Genomic DNA, 25629 nt, shown 5'->3' on the forward strand with positions numbered 1-25629 from the left:
CGAGCTGGGTCCCAGCTGGCACCGCACCGAGCACCGTGGCAGGAGCCTTGCCCCACCACAGCAGTCAGCCTGCCAGGAAGAGCTGGCACCCGCTCCCCACTCCTCCCCACCCCAAAGGCTTCCTTTTGCTTTGCCCTCACTCCGTGGCCCTGCCGGGCCCAGTGCCACACAGGGACAGCCCCACGCAGGAAGCCCAGGCGCAGGGGGACAAGCTTAGCAAAGCCAGGGGACGTGGCTCGCAGCTCCCTGGCCGCGTGGCTCGCTCCCTACGGCTGCAGGAGCAGGGAGGGCTACATCTCCCAGGCACCCACCAGCTCAGCACCCAGCTGCACCCGCAGACCAGGCATCACACACAGCTTGGGGCCCAAAGAGCCCCACAGACAGCACGAGCCCCTTGCCTGTGGAGCCACACCGAGCTCCACCACCACCAGTATCAAATCCCCGGGTACGAGGCCCTGTGGCTGACACATGCTCCTCTTGGGGATCACAGAACCGTTTTGGTTGGAAAGGACCTTTAAGACCGAGTCCAACCATTAACCCAGCACTGCCAAGGCCACCACTAACCCATGTCCCTCAGCACCACATCTACACGGCTTTTAAATCCCCCCAGGGATGGGGACTCCACCACTGCCCTGGGCAGCCTGCGCCAGTGCTTGACAACCCTTTCCATGAAGAAATTGTCCCTGATCTCCAACCTAAACCTCCCCTGGCACAACTTGAGGCCGTTTCCTCTCGTCCCATCACTTGTTACCTGGGAGGAGAGACCGACCCCCCCTCGCTACACCCTCCTTTCAGGCAGTTGTAGAGAGGGAGAAGGTCTCCCCTCAGCCTCCTTTTCTCCAGGCTAAACCCCCACCAGGTCCCTCAGCCGCTCCCCATCACACTTGTGCTCCAGCCTGTGGGAACAAGCACCCAAGTAAGCAGGGAGAGCAGAGTGCAGTAGGTAGATATTTATTGGTGTAGAGAGGACGGGAGCACGGGATAACAAACACTGCAGAGGTGACCACAACACAAGCTGGGATGGAGCCGCTGTCCATCAATCCCTCCCAGCAGCAGCACCGAGCACGTCAAGGCTTCTCCACTGTTACACCACCCCGGGGCATCTCCCAGCCCTCCAGTGCAAGCAGGAGCCAGCCTGGACACAGAGGAGCAAGGAGCAGGGCTGCCACGCCGTGCCCAGGGCTTGGCTCCCACCCCATAACCACAGAGGGGCAGGACCTGGACAGGGCGTGGGACATCTCTGCCCCCAGCCCTCCTCAGCACTCATCAGGGCGACCAAGTGGAGCCAGACCCCAGGGTTGTCCCCATCCGGCTCCATGGCAGTGCCAGCCCAGACGCCCTGTGGAGGAGGCTGTGCCAGCCTGGATGTGTGCCCCAGGGCGGTGCAGGGGTCCAGCACCATCCGCAGAGCCAAAAGGAGCCTTGACTCCTGCATGGTTGTGACAGTGGGTCTGTCCCAGCTCCGCCCCTGTCCTGGCCAGGGCTGCTCCATCTCTCCCAGGTCAGGGTTAGCTACAGAGGGACGCAGGGATTGCACACAGCAGCATGGGCTACGCTCCGAATCACACACATACTACACCTCACGGGAAGAACAGCGAGTAGGAGGCGTTCAGAGCACCACCAGAGAGGCCCCCACCACGGCAGACCCGCTGTGCTCCTCTGCGGTGCTGGGAACCCCTCGGAGGCAGCCACCCCCCCGGCTGGTACTTGCTCTCCGAGCGTAAGCGCACACAGCAGATGAGTACAGTAACACGGGGACTATGAGATACACAACAGGAGGTGTCCCTCCTGCCACACAGGGCCAAGCCTGTGCCACTGGTCCCTCCGGACCCCTCACGGCACACACAAATTATTCACAAGCTGCAGTGTGAGTTAACTAGCAACTGTACAGTTCTCCTCATCTGAGCCAGTTCCACAGACGGGACATCCCTGGAGTCTGGGCAAGGGGTAACTCAGGGAGTTAGGCAGGGGTCCCCCTCCCGATTCCAGAGGCAGGAGGGCCGGGCAGGAGCAGAGCAGGCTTAGAAGATGGGAATGTAGTTGTCGATCTTGGTCCTGTGCCGCTGGGCGATGCACTCCGCGATCCACACAATGTTGCGGCACTCCTGCTCCTTCAGCTTCACGAAGGCGTAGAAGACTCCGAAGTGGAACTGGTTGAGGAAGGCCAGCTTGTTCAGCTTCACCTGGGGAAAGGCCAGAGGAGGACACGTCACTTGTCCACCTCAGATGGGAGGAGGTGGTCAAGGCAAGCGTGTAGCAGCCTGGGAGGTCCCAGGACTTCTCCAGCAGGCTCAGGTATCCTGCTCTGCTCCTCTCTAGGTCCTCAGGGAAGCTCTAACCAACAGCACATGGCTCAGGACAGGCTCTGACATGTGGAGGGGGAAATATTTACACCCTCATGTACTGTGAAAATCCTCCTTTCCCACATAATCACACTCTGGGTTTGCCATCGATGGACCCAATATCCACCAGCAGCCCCAAACTTGCCTCCTACACTGCTCTAATCTCTCTGGGTGAGAACATGGACTGAGCACCACGCTGGGCCCCCGTTTCCTCACCAGAGCAGAGGGCTAGCATCCTTTTCCTCTCCCCCAAATCCATCCATCCACAGCCCTGCTGACAGGGCAGCAGACACACTTGCTGCTACCCTGAGCTTTGCAAGCAGCACACGTAGGTACGTGTCTCAGGGCTCACTCACCTCGTGCTCAAAGAACCTGTCTTCAAGGGTCTTGTCTCCAGGGTTGCTGCCAGCCCCTTCAAACAGCAGCTTGTACTCCTGCAAGAAGATGTTACAAAGGATATACCCAAAGCTCCCCAAGCTTGACAGGGTTTCTGGGCCCCGTACATCAAACAGACACCCCAGCCAGCGTGCCAGGTCAGCAGAGGACACAGAAGCCAAGAGTCTGCCCTGCGTTGGCAAGGGGATGCTGCCGAGGCTGCGCTGTGCACACCCAGCTGCAGGCGGTCCCCAGAAGGGCAGGGAAAGCCTTTATTTCATCTATGAACTTGTCCAGCCAGAGATCCTGCCCCTTCTCTGAAACGTGCCGTTCTCAAAGCCGTATTGTCACTCTGAGTCTGCAGGGAGGACACCCCAGGTACAGACCCCTCCACGTACAGACGTGAGTGTCTGGGCCAGGCGCCCGTGCCCACGAACAGCAGCACACGCCCCAGCTGCCTCAGCAAGGGGACACTGAGCTCTCTGACTCCAAACAGGCCCCCAGTCATGCACGAGAGCAGCTTAAGGAACCCAGACACATCCAAGCGTCTCCTCCCAGGTCACAGTCTCGCCTGCGACCGAACCAGAGCTCAGTGACCCACTGGGGCTGGAGCTGTGGCACATCACTTCTCACTGAAGACAGGTTCCACCCCCCAACCAGCCAAAGAGAGACTGTCATTGCTGCAAGAGCACAGGGCCAACAGCAGCAGCAGCAAACAGGGCCCCACGCCAGGCTCTCAATCCACAGGTTCCCCTGATCCCTGAACTCTGATCCAGAGCAGGTCCTTGCACCAGTCCCCACAGCCCTCGCCACAAAGCACTCACAGGGTAGTAGTCAGCAACGTTTTTGACTTGTTCGTAGTCATCTGCTCTGGCCAGCTGAGCCAAGCCTTCAGGGTAGAGCTTGCCACAGTGGGGGAACAGCTTTGCTCGGTCCTCCTTGGACAACTCGGTACCAAATGAGTTAATGGTGATAATGAAGGCCCTCCGGTCAGCTTCAAACTGTGGGAGAAGAGCGGTTCACCTTGGGATGCAGCACCTTTGCCAGAGGCCAGCAGACACCAACGCTGCTCTGAACAAGAGCCACATTGGAGGGCAGCATAAGGAACCTGCCTGGGACGCATACAGCTATCCAGTGCCCAGCCGGGGCAGGCCACACGTGCAGGCTCCCAGTATGCCCAGTAGCTGATGCCTGGGGAGCAGTCAGGTGAGGGAATCCCCACCCCAGGCACAAGCCAAATCACTGAGCAGAGCCAGGTCAAGCAGTCTCTCTCACCTACTGCCCCCGAGCCCTGCACATCCCACAGCTAGCCTTGGCATGGAGGCGGGCCGTGCCCTGAACAGCTCTCGTTGTTCTCCTGCTCATCATCCATGTGAGAGGATGAAGATGTTGCCACGAAGGCAACAGATGTGTCAGCACCTGGCAAGATCAGGACTGGGGAACCAAACCTGTCCAAAGTCGCATGCAGGCAGTGTTTTCCTAGGTCTCCCAGTGAGCAGGCAGGGTGTGCATGTGGATGCTGAGGAATATCTTCAGCATCCTTAACGCTGGCAGGAGAGCTGGCCCTGAGCACACAGCAATACCGTCCAGCTAGAGGGGTTTCCAGACCTACCTCCAGGATGGGGCACATGGCATCTGCCGTGGTACCTCCCAGCACCTTGCAGAACTTGTAGAAGGATTCCAGGTAAGCCTGGAAGAGAAAGAGGGCAGATGAGCACTGTTCTACACAGCTTCATCTCCTGCCCCACAGGGCCATTTAGTAGGGGACAAACAGCAAGCAGGGACGCTCCCAGTCGCTTTGTAACACAGCACGGGCACTCTCACCCCGTGTGAACTTGCATGCCAAGCCCACACGAGCGTCAGTGCTTCCCCCAGGAGCTGGAGACATGAAGGGTTGTGGTTGGGTTTGTTCAAGTGACTGCATGAGGTTACTGCAGGCAAGATCCCCAGGCAGCATGGTTAAAGCCTGGTTTGCTCCTTTGAGTCGTCTAACTCCAAAGCATTCACTCAAGGCTCACATGGTTTCCTGACCCCGCTCTGGCCTCCACAACCATGCCAAGCCACACAACTCTAACTGCAAGACCCACGCTCAGAAAGTACCGCTGTGTAAGCGGAGTCAAGAGATGAGACAGGACATCTGTGAAGGAAACCAGCCACTCTCTGTAATTCTCCTTTCACACTGCAGCCGCTTGGTCTCCCTCCCAACTGGAGCACTGCAGAAAACATAAAAGGCCAGGCACAGCTCCGCTGCCTCCAGGAAACGTAATCCTTTGTGGAGATGTACCGTAATCCAGCTGGAAGATGACTGTGTCTCCCAGGGGGAGCCCGTGAAGGCAGTGCACGGCTAAAAGCGCTGTTCAGCAAAAACTTTCTCAGAAGAAGCCATCACATGATAAAATATCTCCCTGAACAGAGAGCTGCAACCAGAATCACTTAAAAGGGATGAACTAAAATGATGCTGAGACATCACAAATCTCTGCTTTGTCACAGCAACTCCGGGACTGAAGATGGACCGAGAATGCTCGTGTTGGACACCCTCTGCACTAGGAAAGCACCTGGATTAGTGTGTTCTGTAAATATCTGTTACCACACAGCGCACGAGGATGCTGCTGGGTGAGCATCACACATCAAAGAAACAGCGTCTCCAGCACTTGCCACTGCTCAAGTGGAGGAGAGCACAGAGCATGGGTCTGCAGCGTTACCACAGGAACAAGGACACGGGTAACACACCTTGCTTGAGGCTGACCGAAAAGGGAACCTGGGTAAGAGGTTCAGTCACCTCTGCCCTTCTCAGGGTTCACGCACACACTTAAGGCTTTAGAAGCAAAAATAGGGGAACCCAAATATCCAGCACTGAATGAGAAGCTGGTATCACAGACACCATGGAAACACAGACTGGAAAACAGCTGCACTGGGTACCCTCCTCTATGGACGTCTCTGCAGACAACAGCAATTTACAGGAACTCTCCAGTGTCCCCAAACCCTCATCCCAGAAACTGCAGTCTCTTTGCATTTAATAATCCTTAATAGACTTTGACACCCACGAACCCACTCATTCACCCTCTGCCTCCTGCTAGCCTCATTTGTCTGTCACCTCCAGCCTGAAGGGAGCTCTGCGGCCCGTCCATCCACGGTGACTTTTCCAACACTATCTGCGGTTACCACCACAGCTCTGATTCACTCCCTGTCCAGCTGAGGAATTCCAGCTGCTTTTGTAGTTTCCCATACAGAAGTGATTGTACCCAAACCTTTAAACGTGTCCTCCTTAGCAACTTCTCTGCTCGGCTGTTCATACTCAGAGAGGAGAGGAATGAGAGCGTTCAGGACAAACGCCCTACAGATGTACGCAGCAGCACAGTGATATTTGTGGAGTTCTCTACTCTTTTACTGTTAGGAACAAATTGCCTTGTAGAGAGACACTTGCTTAGGTCAATCATAACCCAAGATCTCATTCAGTGGTAGAAAGGAACAAGGAGACCCTCACCGCACAAGCAGGGTTAGGATTACCTCCTTGCCTCTTCCATACATCACTACATTTATCCACATTGATTTTCCTGCTATATTTTACTGTCCAGTCACAAAGCTCCTTCAGCTGGTTCCTACAAGAAGGTCACCAGCAAAGGCCAACAGTCAGCCAGCCTCACTTCAATATATCCATTAAAGATGTGGAAAAATGGGAGTAGGCACTGAAGACAACAATGCCAGCGTGCCTCTGCTGCGGGACTCCACTGCTGACCGCCCTCTACGCTAACAGCTGACCTCTTGCTTTTAACCTCTGCTCCCCATCTTAGCCATATTTCCATTCGAGAACCTTCTCACTTGTCATTGCTAACAAGAAACCTTTGTAATTGCCTTCCTCCTATGAATCCTGCTCAAACCTTCTGTCTACATGCTCGCAGATTCCTTCAAAAACCCTCCCGTAGGTCTGGGAGGCAGCACTTGCCTGCCCATGCCAGCTGCTCCTGAACACAGGCATCCACCCCAGGCACCCATCTGCTCTGTTCCTCAGAGCAGCTCTGCGCAGGTTTCAGACCTGGTTTTGTTTCCCTCATTTGCCCAGGAAGACCATTTGCATTGTATTATACATTTTCCAGTCCTTGGGGAGAGAAGTGGCTTCAAGTGAGAGTCTGTAAGCAGCAGTTACCTCTCTCACCCTTGTGTCACCATGAGTTGTTACTGACAGTGCCCCTCTGTGCCCTGGGGGCTGCTCTTTACCAAGAACCAGTCCCAGCACATGCCAAGGGATACCAGGCATCTATGCTTCAATTTGGGGGTAGGAAGAGCAGAATGCAAAGAAGTATCAGGCCTCAAACAGGAGATGGGAAAGGATGTGGCAGCTGGGACTCAAGGAGACACCACCACCCCCCCCAACCTGTTCGCCCTGCGCTCACTCTGCTCCCTGCTTTCCCCCTCCTGCCTCATCGCAACCTGCAAGGGAGCAGGTATTTATGTGTACAGGCATCCCCCCCCCCTTACAGCCAAAGGCCAGTACATGCCAGAGGCCACAGGCAGCTGGGCATGACTGCCAACACGCAGCTCCTTCTCCCCTCCCTTTGCCTTCTTCCCTTCACGCCTGACCTGTTCTCTGCCTCTCCGAACGGGCCACGGCTTCCTTGGGAAGCAGAGGTCACACTGACTGCAGGCTGGCTGTGACCAGCCAAAACAAGGTTGGCAGATACGATCTGCATCCCACCCTTAATCCAGAGAGTGGAGATGGAGCGATAGCCACAGCCTGCACATAAACACGTGCTTTGATAGCGCCAGCTAAAACCAGACAGGACCTGCAGAGCAGACAACAACTCCCTGTGCAGGCTCAGGACAAGGAGGTCCTTAGCCCCTCCACATCCCTGTGCCTGCAGGACTCCTCCACCCCGGCTGCACCTTTTACACTGCTCTACCAAGAGCATCTAACCCCAACCACAGCCACCGAAGGCTTGAGCTGCCTGTTGGAGGCTCTTCTGAAAGAGCTCAAGACAGAGAGCCAAGCCCATGGAAGTCCTTCAGCCAAGTTTAAGATCAAGCCACTTTAGCCCTTTGAATGCAGTTAACCACACATCTAAACTCGTGTGGTTAAGCAGCAGCCTTCTGCCTGTCTGAGGCCTGAGGAAATTTATTCAAAGGCAGGACCTCTAAAAAAATCTCTTGCACAGACTCTTGACAGTCTGACAGCTCCAAAAACAAGTCACTCTGCCTAGCTGTGGTGCCCTGGCTCTGCAGAGCTGGGTGACTGGATGTCAGGCCCCTCCAAGAGCACTATCTTTACTCTCCAGGAGATGCAACTAGTTCTTGGTCACGTTCACTCTATCACCACTCCAGGGAAGAAAATATAGAGAAAGCAAATTTATTTCTACAGTCTGCTCTAAGAGGAAAATACCCTCTCCCCTTTGGCTGAAGAAAGCCAGCCTAGGTTGGAGCTCCTGACCCAAGACAGAGCTGTAGTCATGCTAGGAATAAATAGGGAAGTTCACGTCTCTTTCCCTCCCCAGAGACTCACTTACCTTATACAGTGTGTTTCGAATGATTTCAATGTTCATTTCATCCAGGTCCTGTTCAGATATGCAGTCTTGGAAGAAAGCAGCTGAAACAGAGCCACAGACAGAGTTAGCATTGCCCTAACCAGACCCATGCCCAGCACTTTCCAGAGTCCTCAACAATACCAGGCAGGAGCACACCCTATGTTGAGTTTGTCCCTCCTAGGCCTGGCCCTTATCTTCAGCAGCCACCAAATTGCCATGACTCAAAACCTCAGGCTCCACCATGGTTCTCCAGGCCATGGTAATTTTTGGGGCTCTCACACCAGCCTATCCTCAGCTCTAGCCCTCAGCATCAGTGCCAGAGCACCCTGTATTTAAAAATAAGCAAACCCTAACTGTTCCCAGATGCAGGCACTCAGAGGTGACAAGACAGCTTCCGAATTGCCTCCTACCGCACGGCAGCAGCAATTAAGCATCTGCGAGACAGCACCTAGCGAGTCCTGAGGAAGCTGGTGCTGTGTTTCTCCCTCATCCTCCAATCTCTTAGTTGGATTAAAGAGCGTGCGGATGCTACAGCTCCTCCAGCCCGTGATACTCCACGGTTGGAGTCAGGAGCTGTTTCCCCTGGTCAGGTCTCTCAGTCCCATTTTCCACCTCTTCCGAGGCCTTTTATTTCTCCAGCTGGAGGTAAGCAACAGGAGACAGGATGAACAACATTTTGGTAGGACGCTCGGCCTTGCGTACTTTGCCAGAGCATCTCTGGGAGGGAGTCTGAGAAGTTGTTGCCACCGAAAGAACACAGATTTTGGACCTAACACAGGGTACTGCAAGCTACAGATAAAGATGAGTCTTGTACGTCCAGAGTAACGTAAGGCTGTTGTACCACTCACTCGTTAGCAAGAGCACAATAAAACCCACTGACAGGACCTTTATGACTTCTTCAACCCTCGCTCAGCAACCCATTTTGCTGAATTTGCTACAAAGAGAAATACGATCTTTCTCAGCTTACGCAGTCCAGCTGTGGGGAAAGGCCACTGCCCTCATGCTGAGAACCGCTGGTGCTCTGCTTTGTGCGACAAACCAGGTACGATGCAGGCTCACACCTCTGGCGTGCACAAATTTTATAGCACAAGCTCCCTGGCGTGGCCAGCAGTGGCATGGTGGGTCCAGAGAGTCCCAAACAGGGGTTAACCCCCCCAGAGGTTTCTTTGCAACAGCATCAGAGCCCAATGCCACGTAGCTGGAGGAGCGCTGCTCCCTACGGCTGGCAAAAGTGAAAACAGAGTGTGCCAGGACTGGTTTTCCCTGCAGGACTCGCTGGCTAGCCCAGATAGCTGAGCAGTGGCTACTTCAGAGTAGCAGAGGAATGAGAACACAGCTATTTCAGGTCTTGGCCCTCCAATATCCCAAATTAAGCTAACAGCAAGTCTTATTTTGCCCTGCTAACCTATGAGAGCCATTTGGGGTTAGGCATTCCTACCAAGCCACGTAGCTACTCAAGTACTTTTAGGAGATAGAGCTGCTGTTTCTTTGCATGTGGTCACTGGAAAGAGTGCAAGTTAAACAACTGGAGCCTGCATGCCTGCTTGTTTAGGCAACACAGCTACTCCCCATGTCCTCCTGCTGAAGAAATGCCACACGAGATGGTACACAGCCTCAAGAGCACAGCCAGGGCAAAGGTCTGAAGATCTCAGCCTAGCCAGGGCAGGAGCAGACAAATCTCCCTCATGTACAAGTGCATGAATGCAAGAGGCAAAGACCCTCAGCTGCCAGCGGCGTTCTCCAGAACCACCTCGCCAGCGTAAGGGGGCATTTTCACTCCATACACAGCTGGAAGTCTGAAGGTCTCTGAGAACTAGTATCGTTGAAATATTTGGTTCTATCTTATTCCCAAAACGGGGAGGTTCCCTCTTACTCCTGAGGAGGATTCTCTTCCCACACGTCACCCCTACAGCAGGCTCCCCTCAGCTGCATGCGGAGCCTCAGCTCTCCTGCTGCGTTGCTGCCCTACCCTTGCAACTCAGATCTCGAGACACGTTTTCCCTCCTTTGCTGGGCTCTATCTGACAAATCATTTTTCCATGACAACTGCTTCACTTGCCCCGTTATTACACAGAGCAAAAGCACTTTCAGTTCCAAAAACAACTATTTCTATCAAAGACAATATGATGACTGATAGAAAGTGTTTTGTTCTTTCTAGCAACCCCAAAAGAATGATTACTCACTGACTCAGGCGTACCTCATTACTTTTTTTGCCTGCAGATGCTAATCTAGAAACTCTCCTGTGACTACCTCTCCTACTACCACAAAAAGACTTCCATACTTTCTCCAGAACCACTTCCTACACCTTTTATCTTTAAAGATTATCTCTCTCTGACTAGCTGTTCATAAGACACTTGGTTTTAGTGTCATGCACCTCCTGGACAAGGCTTGTAGCTCTGAGACATTACACCTCAGTGCAGGATCCCGCTACACAATGAGTTTAAAAAAGGCTTTTGGAGATTTTTTTTTTTGCTGTTGCTCATTGGGGTTTTTTGGTATGTAAAGAGCTTTCCCTCATCTAGAGCTAATTTTATCAGTCTCAGAACAAGACCGGGCATGTGCAGATCTCTATAATTATCTACAAAAACCACCTACAAGAAATTGCCCAATGGTCCAACTCAACGTGCTAGAAATTCAGTGACCCATTCCAGCAGAAAACCTGATAGCCCTTGGGGTACCTTAGCCCTTCACTAAGGAAGCACGTGTGCCACATGTCCCATGACAATTATTAAAAAGGTCACACTGCCTAAGACCTCTCAAACTTTCTCCTTCCTTCCTAATTGCACATGATGATTCCCAGAAGAGCTGGTAAATGGACATATCTAGCAGATCAGATCTAATTACTGCCATAACAGCTCAAGGCCTGGCTCACACAAACCAAATTCCCCAGCAATCTCCACTACCAACGTGCTGGTTCAGACGTTTGTTGAAGCGTACAGAGCGCTAGCTGGTCCTCCAGAGGAAAAACTGCCATAGGACAGGCACAAACCTGAACTCAAGCCCAGCCACCGCAGGCAGTACAGCCAGTTCTGTGTGTTACCCATCACTTTGTCTTCCTGAAGCACAACTTGGACTTCATTGGACCTAGTTAGACTGGGGGAGAAAGGGACATCTGCTCTACCCACAGCTGAGAGGTATTTTGAAAGGCTCCACTCACCCAGGGGAGTGTCCACCAGGATTGCATTGTAGAGCTCTGCAGGCGTCTGAGCAATGTTCACAGCTTCCATCTGCTCGAAACTTCCCAGAGGATGGCACTTCGGCACCAGTTCAGAGATCGAACGCTGGTGCAGAGTCCCGGTGATGAGGAGAATGACGTTGTCAATCATGTAGCTGTACCTTGAGAAATGCAAGAGGAAGCCTGTCACAATACAAATAACATAAAAACCAGCACCCTGCATCGGACAGGCACACAGCTTCAGTCCCTGTGAGTAGCTCCAGAAAGATCTTCCCATGAAGAACTAGTAAGGGGTCTCCTTAATGTCTCCTTATCACGCCACCCTAGGAAACGGGAGTCAAGCATAGTCCCAGGTGTGATTTATGCTACAGCTGAACCACACCATCTAGGCATCTCCTACCTACCACTGAAGAGTATTAGATTGGAAGGGACTTCTGGAGGTCTCCGGCCCAATGTCCTGCTCCAAGCACGGCCAGCTCCAGCTGCTCAGGGCTTTGTCCAGCTGAACTCTGGATTATTTGCAAGGATGTATTATCTCACAACCTCCCTGGGGTTCTGCTTCAGTGTCTGACCACACTCACAATGAAAAGTCTTTTCCTAAAAGCTCATCAGTCTCTCATCCAAACCCCACACACCTTCAAGAAGAGCCTGGCTCCAGCTTCCCCACACCCTCCCACAAGGTAGCCGGGAACATTTCTCCTTCCAGCATTTCCACTTCTCTCCTTGCACTGCCACGCTCTGCAGAGAGCACGTGCAAAAGCGTGAGTGGTAGGACACCAGCAAAGGAGAACCTGCAGATAGCCTGACTTGAGCTCAGCTCCATCACCAGCAGCACTGCTCCATCTTGCCAAGACCATGGAGAAAGGGTTGTGTTTCGGCAGCCCCACTCCCTTCCAAATAAAACAGGGCCGGAGGCCTTGGCACAACCTTCTTTCACACCCTCACAAAAATACACAGTGGCTTTTTCACACCTCTGCCATCAACAGCTACGTGCTTTTTTGCATTAGCCCATATGATGATGTCCCTAACCAAGTTCCCTCTTCACGTTATAGAGGGTTGGCAGATTCAGTCTTTGGCACAGCAGTCATGGGACATTCATGACAAGTTCCACCACAGCACTCAGCACAAGTTCCACCAACACAAGCCCTCTGTGGCCTTTCTCTCCAGTATGTCCATGTTTCTCTTGCACTGAGGAGCCCAGAACTGGGCACAGCCCTCCAGGTGAGGCCTCTACCAGTGCCAAGTAGAAGGCAAAGATCACCTCCCAGATCTCCCAGTTCATCCAGAGAAGGGAGACACAGCTGGCCTGAAGACTGGGAATACAAGAAAGGCTGGTGTCCTTCTCCAAGTAGAAGGTCCAAGCAAGGGATCAAGGCATCATGTAAATACAAGGAGCTGAGAGAAAAAGTCTCCCCAGCAAGAACAGGAGTGGTGCTCTAGGCACCTTCACCACCAGCTGAGCCCCAAGCCAACCAAGCTGAGGACCTGAAAAACACCAAGCGAGATGAGGGTTTTTTTCCAGTCAGCAGAAGATGCCTTTGCAAATGTCCCTCAGCAGCACAGGAAAGGGGCACAGATGCTGGAAGAGCAGGATACTTGGGATTTTAGAGCTCTAACTCTAAAAAGTGAGATGATGGAATAGACATGAAGAAGCTCCTTGGCAGGAGCTGCTCCAAACCAAACAAGATCAGGCCTGAACCAGAATGGCAGAAGGAGCTCTGCACGTCTGGAGCTCTGTTGAGGTTCAGGCTCCCCACCTGTACTGAAGGAAGGGAATTTAAGGCCAGCACACCGGGACTGGGGCAAGGGCAAGGAACGGCAAGGCTCTGCACGTGTTTGTCAGACAGGCACTGGGATGCTGCTGGTCTTTATATTTCCGAGCTAACAAGGAGGACGTAGTGCAGCCCTGTTCCCCTTTGAACCACATCAAAGGCAGAGCCAGTTAGAGGCAGATTTCGGTAGTTTTTATTAGATGGGCTTACTGCCTCTCAAATATGCTCAAAGGACACGTCCATGAACAAATCCACACCTTAGTTCCTCAAACAGGTGCTGCCTTTTTCTCTCCACACCGCAGGGCTGGATAACGCACCTCCTGGCCCCACTACTTCTGCAGTGTTTGCAGCCTGCCTTTCCAGGGACGTTCAATCTAGAACCACGGCAATAAGCACAAGCTTCATGTACTAGGAAACCTCCTTTTGCCCTTTAATCCACAAGGTCATTATCCTCCCTTCTGTTTGTGCAAGTCTCACCATGGAGATTATTGCCATCTCCAGGACGGCAAGAAGGGCCTGTTTATGAGAACTGAGGGGGAGTCCCTTGCAGGAAGCAGCTGGTTCCTGGTAAATACAAGCATCTGCACCCTCACACAGATGCATCTCCACGAGGTGTGCCAGACCAAGGATAGAGCGGATCATTTCCCAGCTCCACCATCTGCCCTCAAACACGCAAGTTTGCTTAGCGCAACGCAAGGCAACGACGTAGGATCAGACCAAATTCATTTCTTCAACTCAGCCTATGGTGAAGGAACAAGCAAGGATATCTAGTCATTGCACGGTACGCTAACACACCTCTGTCCTGCTCCCAGCTTACCACAGATCTTGCTCTCTGCAAGATATTTGCAGCTTGAAGGAGGCTGGCCAAAGTCAACCATACATGAGGACCTGAGGGGAAAGTGCCTAGAGCCCTTTCTGTTCGCAGGCCTTCAGAGCAGCTTAGCTCCTGGCTTACTGGAGTCACACGGAGCTCATCCATGCACACCCATCCCTGCTCAGCAGGAAAGCCACAGCCAGGTTTGGGGAGAGCAGACCATGCGAGCAGCTCCTACTTTCAGACTGATGGTCCCAGAAAAGACTATCCAGCTGGCTTCCACTGCCAGAGCGCAAAGCATGGCTCTCCCCCTTTCATTTACACCCCTTAACATGCTTGTTTCCTCATCCTTCAGGGAAGTCTGGGGAAATGCACAGCCTACAGATCAAATGCCAAGGCCTCTAAGGAGGCCCAGCAGCAACTTTTTGAAAGAGTACTTTACCCACCGAGACTACTTAGATCTTGCTGTCAGAGAAGGATTCATGACCATGTGCAAGGCAGAGGGGAGATTCCTCATTCAAATTTCCTCTGCGACAGCATTTCACACCTTTACAATAACAAGAAAGCTGCAGCAGGACAAAGGTCTTCTCATGCCTGCTGAGAAGACACCAGCACCGCCACCTAATCCTTCCTGATAGTTCCCATTTCCAAGCCCACACCACACTTACTCACATTCAGTCCCTGCTCATCCCAGTAAAAGCAGTTATGGCTTAGTCAATCATGACCATGAGGCAAGTCTCCTAGGGCCAGGGCAGCTGGAAAAGCCTCTCTCCATCTGTGGAAGGGCCAACACTTGCTTTCCTGTGCCAGGTCCCAACAAGAACGCATCTGCCTCCATTAGCACAGCTGTACGGAGACCACAGCAGAGGTCCTGGCTACGCTGGCATTTCCTCCCAGGCCCAAAGGATTAGATCTATTACGGTGGCAGCAGTTCTCCTAGGAACCTCCAACTACTTGTTTAATGGAGTGGCTTTTGTCATCATCCTCCCCATCTTCTATTAGGTTCTTACTAGCTTCAGATGTTGCAGCTTTCATGGCTAATGCATGCTCAGACCCCTCCAAGAGCATTTTAACCTTCACTAGCTCTCAGTGCAGACTATGGGACACGTCAGAAAACAGGAGTAGCTGGTCACTTGCAACACCAGAAAGTCTCACCGCAGCCCACCTGGCATGGAAAAGAGATGACGATGTATGATGGGCTGGTGGGAGACTGGAGACAGGCAGAAGGACCAACAAGCTCCTTGGTGGGGACGAGCCTCTGCACTAGCTCACTGGGAGCACGCAGCAGTTCAGAGGAGAAAGCACAACGTGGAGGCTCTATATAAGCTACAGGCAGTGACACAGGGTGGCAGGGCTTTACCTGCTAATTTACTAACGAAGTGGTAAATGGCACCTGATCTCGAGTCCCCAACCCCGCCTCCACAAAGACCACAGCAAAACTCTCTTGGGCAAGAACGTGTTTTACACTCCTGCAGTCTGCCCACACAGGGAGATGGGCCCAAAGAGAGCGTATGTTCAGGCAGGGTTTCACGTGCGCAGTTACGCCCTGCCTCGCTCTTCCTGTCACCCACTGAACTGAGGTGTGGTATATTCCAGAAATTCACCTTCACAGAAATACCCTTTTAGTCGATACCAAGAAGTGTCAATAACGTCTCACAGAGCAGTAGAATTTCTCATTAAAGGACAGGAAAGAGTCAGCAAGCATAGAAAAATCATCCACAGCCGGAGAGAGACGTCGGCTTACGGCTTCCTGAAGTCTGAGACAAGTGGGACCAGTATCTTCGCCCCTCCAGCAACACCCAGTTCAGCACATTATGCACTGGGCAACACTCACATAACAAGAACAAAGCCAGGCAAGGATATGTCTGGAGAAGCCAAAAGGGGTGTGTGTGGGGGGGGTGTGAATGTTCCTTCCAGCAGCAGCAGGTCAGAGCCATCATTCTCACTGCTGGTTTGGGGAGGTTGGTCTTGGCCTGGCACAGAGACCTCTTCAAGCAAACGGGAGAGGCAGGTCCTCTTCAAGGAGAGGCAGGACCCAGAAGCTAACTTGTGGGATAGTCCTCCACGGAGAGCTATCAAGCAGAATCGAGGAGGAAAGCACACGTGCAAAAGCCTTGCACAGGTACTTGGACAACGTATGTTTTCCTCTTTTCGGAGTTACTTAAGCACAGCCACTGATAAATAAGACATGCAAGAAAGATTGCAATGGCCCGCTGAATATTGGGAAAGGCTGTTTAGCAGCGGAGCACATAAAAGACATGAAAGCTCACACGGGGCATTTACAGCTGGGCCTGAAGGCACTCTGGCATAGATAGCCCTGCAAGGCAGTGACCCCAAGACAGGTAGGGCTTCTCCCTCCCCCACTGACTAATCTAATCTAATCGTAAAGAATCATCATCCTACAGCAGATAGGTTGGCTTTTTTATTGCTTTCTGCTCCAGGATACCAAAGAAACCGTAAACAATACTGCAAGCGGTCACAAAGCATGACTAATGACAGAACATTGCACGACCCGAGTTTCTCAGGGATCCTCTGAAAGCCTTGCCAAACTGTAGCTTAACAGCTGCTCTGCAAGGGGTCAGGAGGACAGCCCTCCGTGTCAACAGCGACCGCAGAGACAGCGGGCTGGTGCAGAAGTGTGTGGCAGGGAAGAACTGGGCTGCGGCTCGGGGGTTTTGCCAGGATGGGTCAAGGTATTGCATTGCTCAGGCAACTTTAGTGCTTTCCAAAACCAGCATTAGACTTTAAGGCAGACTAATGCTAGTGAGGCACGAGTCACTATACGATTGCGTCGGGCAGTCACTCAGATTACTATAGAAGCATGTGTTTATTTTGGGATGAAAAAGGGAAATCTCCAGCAGGATCAAAGCAGTGCTCTGAACTCGGCACGAATTCTAGAGAGAGCTTTAAATGATGAGGAAGTTGTTTTAGCTATAGTCACTTTAGCATCTAGTGCTTCCCTCTTGCAGCTCATCCAGTTCATGTATTGAGGGGCGGGGGTAAGTAACCTAAGGAAAAAGTTTTGGGTTGGTTGTACCGTTGCTCCCCTGGGTTTGTGCGTAAGTACACAGACCCAGCTCTGTACCCACTGGGTTCGAGACCTGAGCAAAGGCCCTGGTAGGTAGAGGCACATGTCACACCTCTCTCAAGCTCCGAACGTAAGTAGTAATGGGGGAAAGCAACGCACAGACTTCAAAGCACAAAAGAGCAGTCATTGACACTAAGAATAGTGCCAACAGCCAAGATGCTCGTATCTGGAGTGTTGTTTTAAGATCATTAATAAATAACTGTACAGCTGTCCTGAACTGGAAAGGAGAAGGATGTTGCACATCAGGAAGACCTCAGTGCCGCACTGAGGCTTGTTCGAGTACAGACAGTGGATGAACTGAGTCAAATCCTTCAATCAGTTTTTCAGCTGAGGCTACAACAAGTCAGACCAGCAGCCTCTGGCCAGGAGCAGTTTTACCCCTCGTCTGCAGCTGAAGCTCAAGCAGTCCAGGGAACAGCAAGAGTAGACGTAGCATGTGATGGTCTCCACTCAAAGTGCACTGATCTCTTCCTATCTTTGCACGCTGTCTTCCCTAGAGTCACACCAAGAAAAACCACACCTAAGTGGTAGGGTCGTGAACCTGCCAAAGAGAAAGCCGAGAATTTCATGGTTGCCACCACAAACCAAGGGCACTCAGCCAGTAAGTGGGTGCCCTGCTAAACTTAGATCAACGAGACCATTTCACAGCAAAGAGTTATAACTTCACAGCACTACAGAGGCTGTGGCAGCCTTTCAGATCCAAGTATCCAGGAATGTTCTCAGCATTAATCTATATTTAGCTACATCTCCACATGATTTTTACCATCTTCTAGTGAGTCTACGTCTCTTGGGATACTGACCTCAGTTTTCCAGTGGTACCATCCGGTTACTCGTAAGCAGTCATACAGCGTTAGCTACGTTAAAGGCTAATGAGAAAAAAGTTAGATGAAGTACTTTTAATTTTGAGGCTTTATGAATACGATGTTGCATTCTCGATGCGTACAAACCCCTTGAAACACCAGGGAATGTGCTGAACGCCTTGCAGCCTCGTGCAAGAGCCTCTGGTTGCTCAAACCTGATGCCTCAAAGATTGACCTCAGAGCTTGAGAAACGCTAGGCTGGTATGCAAGGCTGAGTCCTGGCACTCTGCGCTGTGCTGAGCCGACTTCAGCACTAATTACATTTTAAATATTGACCAGAAACATCTAATCATGCTGCTCTCACATAGACCAGCTGCAAAAGCCAAACTTGTGTATACTGTTTTCTTACCTTCCTTACAGGTAAAGCACTAAAAAAGCCACATTCCAAGGATATAAAAGATTAAAGGCTACACTGTGCAAACTCACATTGCCCCTAAAATTGCCTGAAACAGCTAAGAAAGCTGAGCGAGTTTAATGGCTTAAACGCCCTTCCCTGATTCTCAGTGAATGTGTGGTCTGGGCTTAGATAACACGCAGCACATTGCTGTGCATACAGACCTGCTGCCAGCAGACGACAAGAAAAATCATCGTCCCACTTGACATGCAGCAAACCATGCAGGGCAGACACAAGATTTTGCTTGGCCTCTAAATATCACAGTATTTTGCAGTATTTACGCAAAGCTCTACATAAGTATTTGCTAGACATCAAACTAGCATACCGAATGGATCAGGAAAAGGGGACTAAGCCCTCAAGAAGTCTCTAGAAGCAGTGCCCTTGGCCTCCAGGCCTTCTCTGGGCTGAGCTCGCCAGCCTAGAGCACTGGGTGAGGTAAATCGATGGAAAGGTAAAAGGAAAATGAAAGCGGCTAAGGTCCGGCACCAGGAGACCTTGAGAACAGTTTCAGGCCAGGAGTGAAGCATGTTACATGGGGACAGAAGTGCTCAGTGAACGTTCATCCAACTGAAGGCACTGCACACAGGTTGTCCTCTGGAAGAGTTACAACCACACATAAACTGATCAGAGGAGCACTGATAACCTCCTCACACACTCCTTCCCTCCCTGTTTTATGACCCTAACAGACACGCTGTTCAGTCTGTAGAGGGAAAGACAGCGCGAAGGAACACGAGGGAAGCGGAAGGACTGTTCCTGCGAGCTGCAGAATCACCAGAGGGATTCAGCTTTAAGCAAAGCCCAAGAAGATCGCTAAGTCCATACACTGCCTCTGGATGAAACAGCATCACCTTGGATGGGGATGTTACCCAGGGGCGACGTGTTCTCACCTCATCACCCACAGCTTGCATGCTACAGCCCCTTCTCAGGGCTCCAGAGTTTCATTGAAGATTTCTCTTAGTAAAACCCAGTCCTACATCTGAAGCTCATCAGTAGCGTTTTGCTACATTTTTACTGCCACTGATAACGTTTTGCTAGCTCTTCCCATCATTATCGTGGCTCACTGTGTTTCTTGGAAGGTGTTAGCACGGTGTCTAGCAAAGAACAGCACTGGTCAGCAGGAGGAGGGTCATGCTGTTCCAGTTCAAATTCACCGGCCAAATGAAGTGTTCTCCAGGCACTAGAGGTCTGGGAAACAAAACATCCCCTCAACATACTACACAGTGAAATCCACCTTTCAAAGAGCCCCTTTCTGACGAGGACACCCGCAGTCACACCGTTTTGAAAGATGACTTCCACGGCCATCGCTTAGGCATGCCGCCCAGTCCATTTTCATAGACATTGGTTCTGGGAAACTGGTACGAGATCTGTATCCTTTGGGTACGCAGGAGAAGAGATGCACTTCTGATGCCACCATCCAGAGGATGCAAGCCTGTGATCATTTCCAGACCATTAGTTACATGCCCTCTTATTTTAAACATTGCATAATCCCTCCAAGAACTTGGCTTATCAGTTCAACTTTGCACTCCCCGCAAACAGGGAAGCTGTTTGTTAGAACATGTGCTTCTCTGCCAAAACCGTCTCTGCCAGAAAAGGCTCATAAACCTTTTATTGCAGGATCCCCAGCCGCTACAGTAATTTTTGCTTCCCGATCCCATCGCCACCAAGGAGTCAACAACTAATTGAAAACAGTATAGTGTAGTTTTAACCACAGCAGCACTAGGAAAGACCCTTCAGAGTGTTGCATTTACCCAAATAAATTGTAAATATCTGTAATGCAGAGAATTTCCATTTTTTCTTCTGCAAGAAAAGACTCCAAGAGCATGCAGTCATATTTTGTAACCTCTGCAGTTCTGCCAGGATTCACGCTCCAGTATATTTAGAATAAAGTCAGGCAACTTCCTACTCCAGAGAAGAGGATTATCGCTCTTCAGCTCAAGTAGCAATTGAAACAATTTGGTTCCAGAAAAACCACTGCTGCAAGACTAAGTTTGAACTCAAAGTCGTGCAGCAGAAACTAGCTCTATCCAGCGCAGGGGAGAGGCAGAGCAGGACGGGGTCAGGGAGAAGGTAACAGAGGGAAGTGTCAGCTAAGAAAAGGCATGCGCAAGGGGAAAGGTACCTGCAGCCTCATCAAAAACGTGTCTTGCGACCACAAAAACACACTGAAAGCCAAGTTCCCAGCTGCATCCTCAGGGCAACGAAGAACCCGGTTCCCAGCCCCAGCAGACTGGTAAGGCAAAGACAACAGATGACCTGTCTGTCCTCTGACAATGGGCTTGATCATGGATTTGGAAAGTGTGTTTAGACCCAGCTCCTCCCCAGACCTCACTCCTCCAGCGGACTCAGTTTCCGCACAGTTACCAGCAGCTCCCCTACCTGAGCACAAGATCGAACCCTTCTCTGCCCAGCAGCTTGCTGCAAGGGCTCGAGGGGCCCAACAGCGGCCAGAGCCCTCACATGAGACTCCTGCGAAACCAGACTTTCCAGAGCAGGGAAGAGACTGTGCTATGAAAGTGCAAAAAAACCCAACACGCTTCCCCACCCTGGAAAAATACTAAAGCTGACAATCAGACCAGGCTATAGCAGTCTGGAGTCAGGAGCGACACCACGATAAAGAATTGTATCTAAACCCTATACAGGAACACTGGAAGGAGAGACAGGACATGGCACTGTGTCAGGCTAACACAAAGAACAAAGCCTTTACAGAAAGGCAGGGCAGCACATCACCGAGAAGAACCCAAAACCCACTTCCATCCCACGAGTCAATATGTGCTTGTTGAATTCAGGAAGTGGGTTTTGCTGTTTCATGTACACTTAATACCTGTTTGTTGCTGCCCTACAGAACGTCGCTGCATTCCCTCAGCCAAACAGTCGATTGTTTGTGTTGGAGCAGAGATGTTAACAGCCAACTTGTGCCTATCAGTCAGAACCTACGATGGTCGGCTGAAAAACACAGGGAAGCACCAGCAGTCTTCCAGCGAGGAGCTACCTAGCAAGATGCAGAGCTAGCAGGTGTTGTAGAGAAACCAGTTGAGTTCTTCCTTGCCACGATACGCAGCGGCAGAGGCCTCCAGCTACAGCCACCACTTGAAAAAACAAAAGGGAAATCAGCCAACTTCCTCAATATTTTGGTACTAACAACGCAACACTTGCCACAGAGGAGTTCCTGGAGAGGACTGGAGCCAGGAAAGAGTCAGCATGGTGCCAGGATAGGAGCAAAACAGGACAAAAAAATCAGTGGCAGCAAGTGACTTGAGGAATTAAGACCTTGCTTTGGGGTTGCTGCCTTCTTGGGTCAGTTTTGTTCGTGTGCCTTCAAACTCTGCCCTTTCCCCTAAGCTCGGGAGACAAGTCAACTCCTGCCCACCTCCATAGGTGACCACGCTTACCAATGGCACGGTGTGCACCTGGGGACAGCAGCCACAGGGCTGGAGTGCCACCTTCCGGCAAGCCACCGGCAGCGCCTGCCTCATCTCCCTGGAGCTGGGCAAGGAGAGCAGGCCAGGAACACACGTCCTCCTGGTGCTCCAAAGCCCCCATGCCATCCCCCTTGCTGCTTCTCCTTCCCCGTGTCCTCACCTAGTTCATGGGCCACTTAGAAGAGGCAAGAGAAATGACATAGAATAATCCCACGCAGGCTTTTGTCAGGTTGTCTCTGGAGCAATCAGAGGGGACAAGGACTACAGCTGCTCTTAAGATCAGCTACTTCCCCAGATCTTCTCAGCGACATGCCCTGGGGTCCAGATCTGAGCACCCTCCAAAAACAAGCAACTCTGGAGAGCACCACAGTCACATGTGGATTAACTCAAAAGCACCCCAAAGTCCAGCAGGACATTCATGGAGGAGAAAGCCTGACTGTTTTTTAAATGCTTGATCCACCTCCTGGCACCAGCATTCGACAGCCTGGCCACTCCCAGTGAGATGGTACCCAGTGTTTCATGGGCCTGTCTTGTGTGAGGCTATCCAGAATTTCTAAGGCAGCCAAAAATCTAAGTACATCCAAAGGCATCCGGCAGCAGTGAGTTTCAGGGCTGAACTGGACATGCTGCAAAACATTTCCTTCCATTTGAAGCCAGACATACCTCCTACAATCCCTCTCGATTTTAAAATTCTCTGTTTATAACCCAAAGCCTCTCTCAGGAGAGTCCCAGTGAACTCAAGCTTTCCCCCTGCCCAAGCCAGCCCTGCTAAAACTTTCCGTACCTTTCTACCATTTTCTGTTTCAATTCAGCCTGTCAAGTTTAGCACATGGACACATTCAGTTGGGTACAATTTCTTCTTCTGACCACCTGGTGCCTCGCTTGTCCCCAGCTGTCTACCAGGAGCAGTCTTTACCATTTTCTGCTCAAGTTTTATTAACTACCCTAAAAGAAAGGAGTGGGAAATAGTCATGTTCAAAAGGCAAAGATAAATCACCTCATCGCGCCTACCTGTGTGCCCAGACAGAGCGGAAGATCAAGTGGCACAGGCTTGTCCCAGGGTGGGCAGGATGACACAGTACTTCTGTGTGCACAGGCACATCCCAGCACCACCAACGTCCTCTGGCCGAACATCTCCATGACGCTGCCCACACACAAGCCTGCGCTAGATGAAGGCTACTGGCACAAGTATGCACTGCCAGCCTCCGAACAGAGCTGTTCTCTACTCCAACTAGTTGGGACGTTCACAAGAAGCTTCACACTGTCAGCGGGACAATAATCTCTGAAACTTCTGCTCCCTGCCCCAAACCAAGATCTACTACAACCCACAGGACAGTTTTAGGAAACAAAATACAGCCTGAAAAGCAGCCCAAGAAGCCACATCTAGTCTATCCTCTTTTCTACTAGCCCTGTCACTAAATATATGATTATCAACATAAGGTATTAAGACCCACTGGGCAAAAAGCAGCACCCCCTCCAAACTCCTTGTGTTTCACTCTCCTCATTCTTCTGTTTTAACTTGTCCGTAGCGTCATTAGAAGTTATTAGAGCTTCTAATACACTGATAACTACTCCCACCTTGGACCAGCTGAAGCTGATAACACCTTCTGTGTTTCATCACTACTCCATTGGTGTGATGAGTGCAGACCCAGAGGAGACCCCTCCATCAGTGGTACAGCAGAACCACAACAAAACACAACCCAACGCTTGGACCTCTTGAACAAAAGGCTCCACAAGAGAGGGGAGAAGCTTCATGCAGGAAAAGAGCTTTTCTCCTGCTTCACCTTCTGCCTTCCTCTAGGCAGCACTGCAGACAGTGGCACTAAAGCAAATCTTGTGGGCAAAAAGGAAAGGGGATGAAACTGAAAACAACTCAAGGAAGAAACATCCCGTGCCGAATGGGACCAATATATTCAAGAAGAGATTACGCAGTAGGCGAGATAGATATCTGCACAGAATTGTGTTTTGCTATAGAGAACTCATCAAAATCTGAGACAGAAGCAGAACAAGATCAAAGTTAAATCAAGTTGAGGACAAAACACTAGTTTTAAAGTTAAGTCATTCAAACAGCTGCGAGAACCAGCCTATCAGATTACACGAGATGTTTAAGGTCTTCTGCACAACTCGAGCTGGATGCAGACACTGGATAAAGGTCAACAGGACTGCTGTAACAGGAAACTGGATTTCCACAGCTATTTGCAGCCTTCCTACCAAGTCATGCAGTGTGTGATCAGGGCAGGCATGGTCTGAGACCTTTCAGTTCATCTTTTCCACGCGCTGGTTTTCAAAGCGGGACAGTTTGGGAACAGCAAAGTTTTAAAGTCTGCAACATACTCATGTGTCCTGCCCAACTATTGCCTTTAAACAGGTATGACATAAGCTAAAAGAAGAGACTATTAGTGATTGCTGTGACACTTCCATGGAGCTCAGACATTTCCATAAACCTGTAGAGCAGCAAAGCAAAAGCATCAGTGGAAGACAAACTACGTAATATTGCCAGGCTCAAACAGGACTGATGTCTTTAGAGCAAATTAAAGATGGGCAAAGAGGTGTTTTGAAAGTTAAGTTTGAGAGAATAGAAGAGACTGCTCCAAACAACTAAGATGATGAGCTAGAAACTGCTTCATCCATTGCAAACGCTGCTGCAAAACGGGGGCTTAGTAACGTCCTGCTGATGACTTGCTGTCTTGCTCCATATCGTGAGCCGAATCTGAAAACTCCAGTTTAGTGACAGGCATATAAGAAAAAACTATTTCTTAGAAAATAAGAAAGACTTAAAAGACAGGCAGCTTCAGCACAGTGACCCAGAAAAGAACAGATATGAGCCACTGAGTTTGAAAAATGAGATAGTGTTACTGTTCAGACACAGAAAGGAGAGAACAGGACAGGAATACAGCAGAGAGACATGTCTTTGATCAATATTTGCACATGCAGGAGATGCCACAGATAGGCCAAAATTTAAAATCTTTGAATCGACCACAAAGGACAATTTCCACATCAGCCTGCATCATTCAGAAAACCTCTAGGTGCCAAGCAAGATAACGCACACACACCTGCCAAAAAGGGAAGATTAAACAACTTGCCAGAGTGCCTCAGATAAGCCCAAGCTCGCTACCTCAAATAAACGAACGCTGATGTATTAACTATCCCTCCTGAGAACAGAGTACAACCTTCTCAGAGATGCAAGCTGAAGTCATGTTCTACTGAACCAGAAATTCACTGTTGACCTTACTGGTTAGAGAACGCCACTGGCTATGCAGTTTGCAAACTAGAGCTTACAGGAACGTAGGCTAAGGAAGGGAAAAAAGGCAATCCTACTCCCATGTTTCAGATGCAAACTAGCACAACTGGTGTCTCACCGAGGCCAGCAATTTCATTTGATTACCAATTCAAACAAGAACAGCACACCGGGAAGCAGAAGGTTGGGCAGAACTGCCAGGAGAAGATACTTGTGACAACACTGGGCTATTTCAAGCTGTTCACATCAGCTGAACCTGCTGTGGAAGCGCACACACCCGTGTCTTTTCATGCACCGCCAGACATGCTGAGGCTGCTGCAGCCCCGTCTTTCCGTGCTGCACATCTAGGCCCTGCCTTCCCCTAGTGCTGGTATTTGTCAGATCCCCTTGAGCTGGCTGAGAAAAAAAAAAAATCAGTCAAAGTTTAACCCCAAAAGGGAAAAGTTATTCAATTTTTGGCCAGCTCAACTCTCTGACCCAGTTTGTGACGGGGTCAGAGGAAGGCCTACAGCTCCTGGGGTGGGTGGCAGGATCACAGCAGCCCCGATGAAGGCTGATTGACCTCGGTGGGCCAGAACTAGCAGGCCACTGCTGTCATGCACGTGCACGGCATGCGGCCGTTTCGCAGCAGGATCAC

General features: G+C 50.9%; 1 protein-coding gene across 1 annotated transcript in view; it reads right to left on the reverse strand.

Moving 5' to 3' along the window:
* Window positions 1-935: 935 nt before the first annotated feature.
* ATP6V0D1 (ATPase H+ transporting V0 subunit d1) overlaps window positions 936-25629 on the reverse strand; it is a 35811-nt gene continuing 11117 nt past the window's right edge. Inside the window, exons 3-8 of the mRNA XM_068411180.1 lie at window positions 11390-11568; window positions 8216-8295; window positions 4330-4407; window positions 3542-3718; window positions 2699-2776; window positions 936-2183 (exon numbers count right to left, since the gene is read on the reverse strand). Of these exons, the coding sequence (XP_068267281.1) occupies window positions 2022-2183; window positions 2699-2776; window positions 3542-3718; window positions 4330-4407; window positions 8216-8295; window positions 11390-11568 (754 nt within the window). The 3' untranslated portion in view covers window positions 936-2021. The remainder of the gene's footprint in view (window positions 2184-2698; window positions 2777-3541; window positions 3719-4329; window positions 4408-8215; window positions 8296-11389; window positions 11569-25629) is intronic.

This window comes from Nyctibius grandis, chromosome 12, assembly GCF_013368605.1.
Source record: "Nyctibius grandis isolate bNycGra1 chromosome 12, bNycGra1.pri, whole genome shotgun sequence".
NCBI lineage: Eukaryota > Metazoa > Chordata > Aves > Nyctibiiformes > Nyctibiidae > Nyctibius > Nyctibius grandis.